The 14,922-nt window shown below is 39.6% G+C and overlaps 1 protein-coding gene across 4 annotated transcripts in view; it reads left to right on the top strand.

Annotated features, from left to right (window-relative positions):
- LOC121398041 overlaps positions 1–13,626 on the top strand; it is a 34,044-nt gene extending 20,418 nt beyond the window's left edge. For all 4 annotated transcript variants that reach the window (XM_041576528.1, XM_041576529.1, XM_041576530.1 and 1 more), the window contains 12 exons: positions 1,552–1,637; positions 1,793–1,910; positions 3,411–3,592; positions 5,529–5,619; positions 7,242–7,362; positions 8,201–8,385; positions 8,551–8,706; positions 9,443–9,576; positions 9,728–9,864; positions 10,482–10,576; positions 10,974–11,163; positions 12,181–13,626. In XM_041576528.1, coding sequence (XP_041432462.1) covers positions 1,552–1,637; positions 1,793–1,910; positions 3,411–3,592; positions 5,529–5,619; positions 7,242–7,362; positions 8,201–8,385; positions 8,551–8,706; positions 9,443–9,576; positions 9,728–9,864; positions 10,482–10,576; positions 10,974–11,163; positions 12,181–12,293 — 1,608 coding nt within the window. In that variant the 3' untranslated portion in view covers positions 12,294–13,626. The remainder of the gene's footprint in view (positions 1–1,551; positions 1,638–1,792; positions 1,911–3,410; positions 3,593–5,528; positions 5,620–7,241; positions 7,363–8,200; positions 8,386–8,550; positions 8,707–9,442; positions 9,577–9,727; positions 9,865–10,481; positions 10,577–10,973; positions 11,164–12,180) is intronic.
- The last annotated feature ends 1,296 nt before the right edge of the window (positions 13,627–14,922 follow it).

The raw sequence follows: 14,922 nt of genomic DNA, 5'->3' as shown, positions 1-14,922 counted from the left end.
GCTACGCAAATTCACTAAAATCCAAAGTTGGGCTCAGGGGAAGCGTAAGGTTGCGAAGTTGCGCTAGCGTTAATTCGCCAAGCAAAGAAAAGTTACGCTAGCGATGGTTAATTTGCATACAGCGCCAAATTGAAGTTACAATGGAGGTATATGTAGCAGTGCTACACAAGCCTGGGAAACCTTCAAAACAGCAAATATAATTTTTATTTTGCCCTACACATGTGCCCACTGTACAGTTAAGTTGCCATGAGTTAGGAAATGTATAGGGGAAGGAGGGTAGTCCCAAAAAAAATTCTAAAAAAACGATCTTTTTTAGCCTATCACCCATAAAAAATGAAAAAACACCAGCGTTTTTTTGGGGCTTAGAAATTTTTTTAACTTTTTTTGAAGCAATCCCTATCTACTCTATTGCGCTTCGCCTGGTCTGAGGTGGCGAAGGAAGTCTGGCGTAAAAGGTAGCGTTCAGAATAATTTGCGCGTTAGTGAAATTGCGTAGTTACGTCCGTTGCGCAATTTCGCCAGGTGTAAGGGTGCAAAGTTACACTAGCGAATTTACGCCAGCGTCCGTTAGTGAATCGGCGAATTAAGGAAAATACGCTACGCTGGCGAATTCATGGTAGCGTTATGCGCTTCATCGTTTAGTGAATTTGCCCCTAAGGGGGTTATTTATCAAAGTCCGATTTTATCTCAACATTTTCTGCTGCAAACTCAGATCAAATCTGCTCGGGTTTTTTACGATTATTTATTATTACATTTTCCCGAAAATTTGCTTTGCGGGAAAAAAAATCTGATTTTCACAATTTCTTCAGACACCTGAAAACTCATATTTCTTTCCGATTTTTCTGCCGAAAACTCATATTTCTTATGCTTTTTGCCAGAAAACACAGAAAACGTTGGGGTATTTCACGAAACCCAGCGCACATCAAAAAATCATTGGGACTTCTCCCATTGACTTATTTGCAACCTCCCCAGGTCTGAGATGCTGGATTTTCTGATTCGGACATTTCCATCCTTGGGGTTTAATAAATTCCGAAAAATTTGTGATTTTTTAAAAGTCTGATTTTATAAATAATAATCACAAATGTATTTGGATTTTTGCATTCGGAGTTTAGTAAATAACCCCCTAGGAGAATATAAAAGCTCTCTGATAGGGCAGTTCAGAATGAAACCCATGTGGCGCAAACTTATCTACCAATGAAGAAGGATTCCCCAGTAAGACTCCTATCTAACAGGGCCTATTCACTCACGTTTCTTGTATTTAACATAGGGAGATCACCACTGTAGGAATCCACTTTTAGCAAAACTATCCCATATAGGTTTACCACCTCCTCCAGTGCATGTCAGGATGCGCATTATTGTGAGCCATTAGACTGAGAAGTAGCTGCCAGCCCTTAGGGAATATTTACCACTATTCTCCCTGAAAGCATGCATTGTGTGCCAGTACTGTCAATATATTTAGTAATCAGTGTTCAGGTTTATGCTTCTTATCTTGGTGGAATTGGACCCACAGCTGCTTCCATTTCTTACCTCCTTTTTTGTGTTTGTTTTCAGCTGAGTTGCATTGCCAAGCGACTCGCCCTGCAGAGCTTTCCATCGGACTTCTCAAGTTATCCAAGCGATGTTCTGCTGTACATGGGGTAGGGAGCTATAGCAGTGTGTATTCTCCGCCGGCATATTTCAGCAATCGGAGATGTGCTTCTGCAGATAATTCTTGTATTTATTTATGATAAAAAAAAACATACATATAAAACTGGATGGTAACTCCATTCTTGTATTGCTCTTTGTTTTTCAGTCCCAGTGCATCAAACTGCAGAGAGTATTACAGCCTTGTGGGGAAGTCTAATACAGGGGCTCTACCTACTGGCTCGTCAATGTTAGCATCTCTACTTAGCAGTGCAAGAACATGTTTGGTAAGGCAAAGGAGTTCAAGTCTCTCTTGAAGGTTCAGCCTTTGGTCTAATCTAACAGTTGTCAGAATTTCCTTTAAAGGAATAGTTCAGTGTGAAAATAAAAACTGGGTAAATAGATAGGCTGTGCAAAATAAAAAATGTTTCTAATATAGTTAGTTAGGCAAAAATGTAATATATAAAGGCTGGAGTGAACAGATGTCTAATAAAACGGCCAGAATCCAACTTCCTGCTTTTCAGCTCTATAACTCTGAGTTAGTCAGCGACTTGAAGGGGGGCCACATGGGACATTTCTGTTCAGTGAGTTTGTAATTGATCCTCAGCATTCAGCTCAGATTCAAACGCAACAGATATGACCCATGTGGGCCCCCCTCAAGTCTCTGATTGGTTACTGCCTGGTAACCAGGGTAACCAGTCTGTGTAAACCAAGAGAGCTGAAAAGCTGGAAGTAGTGTCCTGACTGACTTGTTATACATCAAATCACTCCAGCCTTTATACATTACATTTTTGGCTAACTAACTATATTAGAAACATGTTTTATTTTGCACAGACTATCTATTTACCAAGTTTTTATTTTTACACTGAACAATTCCTTTAAAGTTGCAGAACACAACTGGAATGATCCAATTACAGAAGGAAAGTTAACTTTTGTTTTGTTTATGTAGCCTGCCCTACAACTTCCTACCTTGTCTTATATATGAGATGTCTTCTCATATCATGTTGCTCCCAAAGGCCCATCCCAATCAGGTGTTTACTTTTGATGTGCCATAAGTACAGCAGGAATTTATCCTGTTGAAATACACAAAAAATACAAATCTACGGCCAATCGTAGGCTGCTCCAGCCTGTTAGTTTTCATGAGACAAACAGTCAATCTTGGCACTTATTTGGCAACCCTTGGGAATATCTTCCTGCTTACATGGCTCCCCTCTCTATAAATGTGAACGTGACCCCTGATTGTAAACCTGCATCTCATCAAGTCTTAAATATCTAGGAAATGAAGGCTATGATAATTTAAAGTATGATGGATATCAATGTAAAAAAGTGCCATAACTACGGAAGAGCACTGGGGCCAGCAAAAAAAAAAAATTATGGTGAATTATGACTTTTAAAAGTCGAAATTATGATTTTTAATCTCATAATTATGACTTTTAAACTCATAATTATGACTTTAAAAAGTCGAAATTATGACTTTTAATCTCATAATTATGACTTTTATTCTCATAATTATGACTTTAAAAAGTCAAAATTATGACTTTTAATCTCATAATTATGACTTTAAATCTCATAATTATGACTTTTAAATCTCAATCTCATCTCATAATTTTTTTTTTTTGCTGGCCCCAGTGCTCTACCGTACATAACCCTTGTTCCAACCCTTTTGAAATATCCGTAATCCTAAATGCAAAAGAGACTATTTACGTGATTGGTTAAAAAATAAATACATATTTGTACTGTGTGTGATGGTACATATATATATATGATTAGATTCTTTTGTTGCTTAGGGTATCAGTGGAACATCTCTTACACTGGAAAATCTACAAGTTTTGGGTGCTCTATCGTGTGGACTCTCAGCTAAAGAAATCAATGATTCCGACCCATATATATTAACAACACTGCAATCCTGCCCCACCTTCAGCACTGCACAAGCAGCGGCCATTGAAAGTCAAATTCTTAGAAAATATGGGTAAGCACTCTGAGATGATCTATATATTTATTATGCATATATCAGCGCTGCGCAATGTGTTGGAACTCTATAAATACCTGTTAATAATAATAGCTTGTCAGCTCTGCAGAGGAAAGTATCCATTATTGGACAAATGATGCATTAAAAGGACAAATATCTAATCTGCATATCATGGGCAGACCAGCCAACCAATACCAATAGTTTCTATAAAGTAGGCACAATTCATACCATGTTCCCAATAAACAGTATAGGGGATAGACCCAAGGACTTATAACAGACTTCAGGGATGTCTTACCCTTGACATACAAATACAAATGGCAGCTGTCCATTTTCTCAAATCTCCATTGCCTTCAACTCTTTATTACACTTCCACCATTTATAAACCTGTACAGATAATAAGAATTATAAGGGACAATGTGGCTCTTTTTACAATAAAAATAATAATAATTCTGAAGTAGGTACAAACAAATGATTATCCAATCCCTCTGCCTTTGGGCCAATGATAGGATTACAGTGGGTTCCACTGGCAGAGGGGACATTGGGATTTTCCAGCTTCTTCAACTGAATGATCCCCAATGGACATGCCAGTAGGCTGATACTTCCAACAGTAGTGGCCATGTTGGACACGTTAAGGCAAAGGTCCCCAACCACGGCTCGTGAGCAACATTTTGCTCTGCCCTCTCATTGATGTTTCTCCTAGTGGATCCTAAAAAAGTGCTTATTTTAAAATTCCTTGCTTACATTCAAGTGTTGGATGCATGAAGACTCAGGTTTACTCCAACAGGGCCTCCTACATGCTAGCAGTCCACATGGGGCTACTAATTAGCCTATCACAGACCTTATTTGGCAACCCCAAGGAATTTTTTCTTGCTTGTGTGGCTTCTTGGGATACCAGAAAAACACCCAGTGGACCCAGGAGTTAGTAGACCCTCTTGTGTCTTGTTCACCCAACAATTTGCCTTGTATGCATATACCAAAGCCATTCCCCATTTCTTCTAAGGGAAGAAATGGAGGGACGGGTAGATGATAATGTGCAAGGAAAAGTGATTAAGAGTCACAGGTATTCTGGCCTTAGCACCCAGTCTGCCACTGGACAGCCTACAAGTTCAGATTCTTTTGCAATACAGTAGCGGACACCTAAAGCGTTTCTTAGACCTTTACGTTAACTGTTGGTATGTTATACAATGTCCTATTGTTAGCAGTCTTTATTTTTAATAATTGTTTTTTGAATTATTTGTCTTCTTCTTCTTCTTCTACGTCTTTCCAAGTTTTCAGATGGGGGTCACTGAACCCAGCAGCAAAAAAAACATTGCTCTTTGAGGCTACAATTGTATTGTTATTGTTACTTTTTATTAGTTCTCCTTTTATTCAGGCCTCTCCTATTGATATTTTGGTCTCTCATTTAAACCGCTGCTTGGGAAAACTGGAGCCTAGCACCCAGATAACTGCTGAAATTCCATGATGGAGAGTTGCTGAACAAACTCTAAGGGGGTTATTTATCAAAGGTCGAATGTTAGAGTTTTTATACCTTGAACAAACTCACAACCCAAATGGTTGCTTATTTAAGAAAAGACTTGAATGGGAAAAACTAGATTCTGCGATTTCGAGTTGCAAAACCCAAAAACACAAGAATTGATAGAGTTTTCAGAGGGAAAAAAAACTTGAATCGCTCAAATTGATCGAGTTTTCGGGCAAAAACCCTCAAAAAAAACCCCTCAAACCTCATGCAGGCTATTAAAATCTTAAAATGGCTCAAGGGACCTGTGCCACATGAGTCCTACATAACCATGACTGGTGTTGTATTTTTGAAAACAAGCTATTTCCAGGGTTAACCTCCTGCCAACACTATATAATCTTCATTTAACAGTGCACTAACCCAAATATCAGCCTACCCACCATACTTTTTTGTACCTAATGTAAAATGTTTTTTTAACAGATCTGCCAGTCAGTGGACAGTGGCAACAATGAATGAGATGGGAAACCTTTCCAGCACTCTGACAGCCAGCACCCTCCAGAAAATCCCAAAGGTGATAATAAAAATGTAATAGAGTAATTGACAGTTGCTATGCTTATTTAAAGTCATGCTTGCACACATTGTGAGGTAGGGTTTTAGAATTCTGTTAGTGTTCTTATACTGAATAAACTGCTTGTTGTTTAACAAGGGATCAGTCTATGAGAAGGTCTAATAATCTTTCAGCACATGGAACTATCTAGCATTTTACAATTTGATTATGTAGATGGATTTAAATGGGACACGTCACCCCAAATAAATATTCCAAATCCTATTTTATCAAATCAGTCAAGCAAAATAAACTTTAATTACACTGTATAAATTGTTTGACTTTTGTTTCCTTCAGTCTGGGAATTCATAATTACAGCAAGCAGGCAGGAGCCATTTTATGGACACTGTTATTAAGACAAGCCTTGAATCATCTCAGAATCTTGTTTGTGCACCAAAATGGGGGACCTGATGTCCATCCCCATGTCCTGGCTACACAATTAAATGGTTAAGAGAACTGGGGGAATGTAGGGAGAGCAGAGACATCAAGGAAGTGCTGAATGGAAAGTGAAAGTAATTGCCTGCCCGCCTCTATGCCTATGGCATAGAGGAGGGGCATGTAATATTTGATTGACAGCTGAGATTTTTAAATGAGTTTACAACAGCTATGAATGCTTTAACAGAAAACAAAATTTGGATTTCATGTTTAATTTGAAAAGGACTTTTATTATACTTTTTTTTATGTCTGGGTGACAGATCCACTTATATATAATAGAACTGCCACTGGGCCAACCAGTGTGTCTTAGGTGAATTGTGAAACTGGCCAAAATACATCACAGCCATAGTAACTTTGATGAATAGGGGATAAATAAGTTCCCACTGAGCATAACTGTGTAATACAGTGTCAGGGAGCCGGGAGGTCCCTCCAGGGAGGTAGTCAGGATCGAGGAGGAAGCCCTCTTGAGGGTGCAAGGTCGCGGTGTCCAAAGGGTTAATCAAAGGGGTAGTCAGGATCCAGGCAAGAGTTCACGGGCAGGCAGATAACAACAAAGTCCAAAGTCCAGGCAAAGGGTCAGAATAACAATCAGGAACTAGATTTAGCTATAGAAGCTCACAGGGAACCCAGGATACACACAGGAAATGATTCCTATACTTGGGCGCCATTCTGGCGTCTAGGTAGCGTTTTTATTTTCAAATTTGGCGCCATAGTGACATCATTGGCGTCCTTGCGCCGACGTCGGCGCGCTGACGTCATCGCGCCGGCGCCGCTACCCACGTGGCGGCCATGGGCGCCGCCATTTTGGGAGCGACGCCGGCAGGGGAGGACACGCCGCCCGGAGCTCCAGGACCTGCTCCGGGCGGCGATCGTGACACACAGAGAGAGAGGTTCACAAATATACTGCTCTGCATCACAAATAAAAACAACAAGAACAGGTTTTAGTTTTCCTTCAAAGGGTAATGTGTTTATACTTTATGATCCATTTACTATTATACTGTAGGTAAGGGAAAGGGAAAAGACAGAAATCCACCTATCCATGGTGTATTATACACTCAGGCATTTATTTATAATCAGATACCACCTAGAAGGCAGGAAATGTTCTACATTGTGGATTTGCATTTGTTCAGCTCATCAGTGTCATTTTATTTCAGGCCATAAAAATAAGGTTTTTCCCTGCATACCTGACTAAGCTGAAAGCCTTGGATAAGAACTTGTTTAAACTTGTACTGTCCCAGCTGAAGATATCCAGGGTGGCTCGTCAAGCTAAAATAAGTAAGTGTTGATATTTTTTTTTTTTTTTAAACATAAAGTATTATTAAAGCCAGCTTGAATGAGTGTATTAAATTATAATACATGCATTTAAACCCTATACTTTAATACTGGGAGAAGAGACCTTCCTAACAAGTGTAAGGATGGGCCTACATGCTGGGCTTGTCTAGTTAGATCATAATGAGGGCCAATGCAAACCATCATGAGATGCCCACATAACCAGTTCCATGAAGTCCTCGTCTAAGGAGATACTGGGGCCTAGCTGCCATATACACGGCCCATTAAGATGCTCAATCAGTGAGGTGCCAAATCTGCAATTTATATTTGTCCTCATGCAGCTTTACATGCCAGAGGCCAATAAACTTGTCCCAGAGTCTTAGTTGGAAATATACATTTGAACAGTCAGGAGAAATTAGGGTTGCCACCTTTTCAGGCTGCACAATCCAGGAAGGTGGTGGGCCTGTGATATCACCAGACCTGTGACATTGTGGGGAAGAACCTTTGATGTCATGGTTTGGAGCTATGAAGTGCCCATCACCACGTCAGTCTAGAACAATCCTTCCCGGTTTTCCTAACTTGGAAAACCATACAGGCAGTATGATCAAGACCGGACAGGTGGCAACCCTAGGAGAAATTGGGGATTGTGACACAGTCTGTGCACAAACCATAGGCAATGCTTCAGACAACTGTAAAGGGAAGAAATGCAGAGGGTAGAAGTCTCAGGTGTATTTAATGTTTTACTTAACTAACTGCTGAAGCTTAAGATGCCGTTATTACTTCCACGATTGCTCCTAATAATGTAGAACTGAAGAACATTAAATTGGAAATCTCTGCATTTCAGACTGCACCACTCCTCTCACAACTGACATAATATCAAAGCAGAGAGATCTGGTGGTCATCAGCTACAGTGCGGCAGAACTAGAAAGTTGTCTGGGCAACGACGTGTTGAATGAAAATCTAGAGACCCTCGGAGAGTTGGAGTTTGCTGAAGACCAACTTATCATTTTAAAGGGAAAACTGGATACGGTGAGGCTTTTACTGTATCATAGGCCTTATTATTAATGTTAATAACTAAATTGTTCTAAATTGCAGAAGCACCATTTTAGAGTAGCATGATGCTACTCTATAGCCCCCTATTGCAGCCTGTGCTGATTTTAGAAGTAGGTTAACTTATACCTCCTTTTCCAACAGCTGTATGGAGGAGGCATACCAGAGCAATACTTTCTCCAGTTGGGTAACATTGCCATGGCCTACAGCACAAATGAGATTGCCAAATGGAACATCACTCGGGTGGACACATTAGCAGCTCTGTTACAAAAGGCATCCTGGCAGAGCAATGATGTGAAGGTAAGATAATGTGCTTCACAAAGATGGAAATGTGTTAAATATGTTTTACTGCCCTAGCAGCATTCCCTGCAGATTTCTGAGACAGTACCGTGGGGCATCGCCAGTAAGATGTTGCTCTGCATATTGCTTGCCTAGTCCATTAGCGATTGCATGGGAATTGATGGAGGAGTTGCATTTATAAGGCTTTTTATTATGCTGTAGGGCACATTCAGTCTTTAGCGATGCTCTCCATAGTGTTGTTGTTTCTATTGCACATTGTATTCACATCAAAGCAGAAATCATGTTGGTAGACAACCGCTGCATGTTTTTGTTGTCTATGTGTCAGTGGAACCAAGATTCTTCTCATTACCTTCCAAGCTGAAAGTCAAGCACTGTATAACACAGAGGCCCCCAACCTTTTCTAGCCGGGAGCCACATTCAACTGTTGGGGAGCAACACAAGCATGAAGATGTTCTTTCTGGTGCCAATATGGGCTGTGATTTGATATTTGGTAGTCTCTGTGTGGACCGGCAGCCTACAGGAGGCTATGTTTGGTAATAGACCTGGTTTTTATGTAACCAACACTTGCCTCCAAGCCAGAAATTCAAAAATAAGCACCAGCTTTGAGACCACTGGGAGCAACATCCAAGGGGTTGGTGAGCAACATGTTGCTCACTGGTGTAACATATCACTAGTGTAACACATCCCAAATAAGGTTTTAAGATTTTTCCTATTTTGTTTTTTTTTCCATATTCAGATTAAGGCTATGGTTGATCGATACCTACAAACACCAAGTGCTACTTTAGATGGTACTACCCTCACCATTCTGTCTCCTTATCTCTGTGCCCTAAATGAAAGCCAAGTTGAAAACCTCCAGCTTGATGATATCAGGTATATCTGCCTTTCAGTTAATAAGCCTAGCCATTGTTGAGTTATAACCGCCAACATATTTTGTGTGTTGTCCATCTTACCATGAAGTTGCCTATATGAAGGCACATTAACAGTTCTGCAATTAATATATTATTTTCTGCCATTATTTCAGAAAGAGCACCAAGTTACCAGACACAACCACATGTTCACAAAGTATGAAAAACGTTCTGTTTAGCAAAATGAAATCCGCCTACCAATCATCTGCTAGATCTCAAAATGCCTTCTACCAGCTCCTGAAGAATGTTATAGGTGGGTTTCCAAATACATAGTCACAAGAAATCTTTGGCATGCCAGACACATTGTTATACTATAATACAAGAAAACTATTATATTACTAATTAAATCTATGGGCCAGTCTCATGTCTTTGACAGAACGTTTCATTATCCACCCCCAATGTTAAAAGGGCTATTGGTCAGCACTGCATCCTTATACTATCAACCAAGCTTTACTGCAATGGATGGTGTTAAAATGATGGTGTTATAGGATTAGTTTATGTCACATGTCTTTAAGCAGTTGACTTATTCTTTGGATTCATTAGTTCCCCTTAAAATACATATGATCCGTTAATTGTCAGCTTACTTTGTAGATTTGCTCCTTCAAGGATTCACTTGATGCCACCCTCCAAAGCATCAAACGAGGAACCATTTTGAAGTTCATGAACATACAATTTGACATCTTTAGTTAGTTTACAAACTTCTTCTGTTTTGGTCCAATGTGGATTCGTAAACTATTTTTCTTAGGGGCTTCAATACAAAGCTTTGTTGTCGGTAATTGTAACATGACCATACAAGCCCAGATGTGCATAGATTCGAGGGAAGTGTAGGTATAAGTCGTGTAAGCCATTTCTTTGCGTCTTCTCCTGCAGGTGGAGCAAGATCTTCTGATCTGATCCAGTTTGCAAATGGCAGTCCTGAAATGGACATTGGCATATTTCAGCAACTGGATCCCAATGAAGTAAAGGTAATGTACTACTAATCAGGACACTTAAAAGGGTGGTCAAAAAGTGTCTGTTGTTTATATGGTGTCCTTTTGGTGCTCTAATGTCACCTTCATGCTTTACGTTTAACTTATAAGCTCAGTTTCTGTCTCTCTTAAACTAAATCTGTCTCAGCATGTTCCTTCATGTTCCTGTCTCTATTATTCTAATATACACAATTTTATCCGTCATCTTGACCTTGACTGAATCCAGGTCTCCAGCCCACTTAGACCCTTTATGCCTCTCTTGAATCAAATGTGACTACCTTCACTAGATCTCAGCCATGGCTGTATTTGTGCTGGCTCAAATACAAATTTCAACGTAGTGGTGGTTCTGTCCCAATCAGTTTCATTCAATATGCTTCTTCTTGTTCTGATTCAGATATTAAGCGCAAAGACTATAAAAGGCCTCATAGGAGTGAATTTGCCAGATTTAAGGTCCATATCCAGTAGTAACATTGTAAAGCTCTGGGCATCAGTGCACACACAAACAGAGGTCAACTCTTTAGGGCTCAACATTTTGGCTGGAGTCAAGGAAACCACACCTCAAGGCTTCATTGTTGTTAATCTAGGTAAGTGGAATTACGAGACTGTTGTAACTGTTTGAACAAGATCAGAGAATGGTGGCACATATATGGCTGTGCATTTTAGAACGTTTTATTTCCCTGTGCTTCACGGCTGAGATAGTGTCTAACACATTGCAACTAATTTTCCATGATTCAGGAAAATGAGCTGAGCCAACGAGCCCTACACAATAAACATAAGACATACCAGCTTCATAGCTATTCCCCCAAATGTTCTCCTCCAATTCTGCTGTATAAAAATCTGTCAACTTTCCAGCTAATTTTAATATAGTTCCAGGGGCACTGCTACCATGGGCCAAGGTGAGAATCTTGCCTTGGGTGATAGCACCCCACAAGTTACCAGGAGCAGCAAGAGGCCTCTCTTTTGTAACCTTTAGATGCCAAAATTCCAGTTTTCTAAATCTGCGAAATTTAGTGAAGATGCTCCTCTCGACCATTGGCAAAGCTCCGAAATGTAAACATGAGGGGAGTGGCATCCAAAATGCTGCCTGAGTGCAGCCAGGGCCCCGAACCCACTCTGCATAGTTACGTCTTCTTTATTTGACACAAATATGTTATCGTTGAAACCTATTTCATTTAGGATACAATAGAATACACAATGATGTGTTACTATTGATGCATCAGTATATCACTATAACATTGATAGAACACAAAGGACAAATGAGTCAGCTGCACATACTGCTCTGAAAAAGGCCTTTATAAATGAGCCCAAAGGTGTCCAGTGAGTAGGACTGATAAGCTAGAAACAATGACAAACCACTTGGCTGTAAGAGCAGTTTTCTGTGCTGTGGAGTGATATCTCTATGCTCTCCCACCGCTATCTCCCTTTTTACAAGTCTACAAAAACCCAGAGATCTCTTTGTTTGAGGTTCTAACTGGTAACTGAATTCCCACGACACACTCCACAAGAAAAACCCAGGCAATTGGTAATAAACAATTAAATTTTTAACACAATATAACTGGTTGAAGATATTATTTTAAACTGCATTCATCTCTATCTTCTAGGATCAACACGACCACCACCAGGCTCAGGAGGACATTCCACAAAGTATCCCAGTTTCATCCTTGCGCTTTGTACACTGTTTGCCATTCTCCTCTCTTTGGACTCATTGCTTTAACCGAAAACCTGTGTCCAGCTCCTACGACGCACATTCAGATTCTAAACCCATTTGAGATGCTTCCTTTGTTTCTAGTGGGAATCAATAGTCCTGTGATTATCTCCCACAATGCCTATCCTGCATGTAAACCCATCTAAGATGCTTTCTCTGTTTGCATGGGGCAAGTAGCAACAAATGACAATTTCCCATTCTCCTTTCGGGCCCAAAGAACTGATTGAGATCAAACTGAACTTGTGATCTCATGTCTGTCCAGATCACTATCTGAATTTGCACCTTATGTATTTATGAGCAATCAGACACATGCAGCCGATGAACAAAATGATGTAACTACTAAAAACCAATATGGTATATTTAAGTGTAAGCAACACAACTTATTAACCACGTACTGTATTTTCTTTGAGTTTTGATTTATTATCTTCAAGTACTGCAAAGTAGACTAAACCACTGAACAATTAGTTTCTAGACTTTTGATGTCCTCTTGGGGTGTACAACATAAACAAGGTGAGAGCAAAATGCTGAAATCCATTCCTGTTGAATGAAATGTGTCGGGGAGTCATTCCTCAACGCACGACAACCGTAAACAATTTTAGCTCTTGACAACCATCATGTGGGTGTTATTTAAACTCACATCAAATCCCAATGAGGCCATACCACTAAGATTATTCGCTATTGTGGATAAAGCATAATTTGCTGCTTATGTACAATTTGCACTAAAACAAAATGGTCATTGTCGTATGTACAACCATTTATCATCTTCTACTTTATGAAGAAACAAGAATATGTTGCTATAGACATGCAATCTCTGAAGACTGAACCCTCTATATGTGCATATTATTATGTATAGCTATACACGATGTTTACAGTAAGCCGTGTTTTTATGACACTGCCCAGATGTGAAACGCCTATTATATCATGTTGATTACAAAAATATTTATGCAACCGTAATCATTATTCTGAAAAACAATCATTCAGGTTATGGTTATGTTTTTTACAATTCCACTAGGTAACTGGACAGAAATGAAATATCAGGTTGATCACCAGGGATTCAGGGTACTGTTCCAGCTAACTCAAGATTTCAACTTTTAAGGGCAGGATTCGGGGAGATTAGTCACCCTGCGTCAAATATCCTCTTCTTCGGGCGACTAATCTCCCCAAACTACTTTCCCGCTGGCTAGAAAGTAAATAGCCGGCGGGGTTGCACTCGGAACGCTTCTTTTTTCGAAGTTGCCCAAAGCTTCCTCGTGAGCCAACTTCGGAAACAAATCGATCCGAGTGCGCTGGCGATTTGCATTCTAGCCAGCGGGAAAGCAGTTTGGGGAGATTAGTCGCCGCGAAGAAGAGAAGATTTGTCTCGGGTGACTAATGGGCAACTAATCTCCCCGAATCTGACCACATGTCTCTGCCCTAAAGGGGTGGATCACTGTTAAGTTAACTTTTAGGGGCTGATTCACTATGGGTCGAATATCGAGGGTTAATTAACCCTCGATATTCGATTAGGAATTGAAATCCTTCGACTTTGAATATCGGAGTCGAAGGATTTAGCGCAGATAGTTCGATCGAACGATCGAAGGATTATTCCTTCGATCGAACGATTAAATCCTTCGAATCGAATGTTTCGAAGGATTTTAATCCAACGATCGAAGGATTATCCTTCGATCAAAAAAATTTAGGCAAGCCTATGGGGACCTTCCCCATAGGCTAACATTGACTTCGGTAGCTTTTAGCTGCCGAAGTAGGGGGTCGAAGTTTTTTTTAAAGAGACAGTACTTCGACTATCGAATGGTCGAATAGTCGAACGATTTTTACTTCGAATCCTTCGATTCGAAGTCGTAGTCGAAGGTCAAAGTAGCCCATTCGATGGTCGAAGTAGCCCAAAAAATACTTTGAAATTCGAAGGTTTTTTACTTCGAATCCTTCACTTGAATTTAGTGAATCGGCCCCTTAGTATGTTATAGAATGGCTAATTCTAAACAGTCTGCCTTTTCTTCTTTCCAGCTTTCAAATAGGGGTCACTGGCCAAATCTCAAAAATATTAATGCTCTGTAAGGCTACACATGTATTGTTCTTGCTACTTTTTATTACTCTTTGTTCTATTCAGGCCTCTCCTATTCATATTCCAGTCTCTTATTCAAATCAATGCATGGTTGCTAGGGGAATTTGCAACCAGATTGCTGAAACTGCAAACTGGAGAACTGCTGAATAAAAAGATAAATAATAAAACCACAAATAATAAACAACGAAAGACAATTGTAGATTGTCTCAGAATATCTCTCTCTACATCATACTTAAAGTTAATTTAAAGGAGAACAACCCCTTTAAACAAACCCTATCATTTGTGCAGGGAGTGCATCTTAGTTGTACCTTTTCGGTTATTGTGGGTAAAACGTACAATTTGCTGCTGAAAATGACATACATTTTGCACTATAAAATGTCAAGCTTCTCATGTAAAAATGTTTTCATATGTTACAGTACGAAGCACAAAGTTACCTTTACTGCAAAATCACTTAAATGAATGAATGATCACATATTAAACTGATACTGTTTATATTGATATTTTATGACACTGTCAAGAATTTATATATATATATTTATCTATTGTATCATGTTTATTAACAAAATAAAATATTTG

Source organism: Xenopus laevis, chromosome 9_10L, assembly GCF_017654675.1.
Source record: "Xenopus laevis strain J_2021 chromosome 9_10L, Xenopus_laevis_v10.1, whole genome shotgun sequence".
Lineage (NCBI taxonomy): Eukaryota > Metazoa > Chordata > Amphibia > Anura > Pipidae > Xenopus > Xenopus laevis.
The sequence above is the reverse complement of the archived record's forward strand: the minus strand, read 5'-3'. Positions and strand labels throughout refer to the sequence as shown.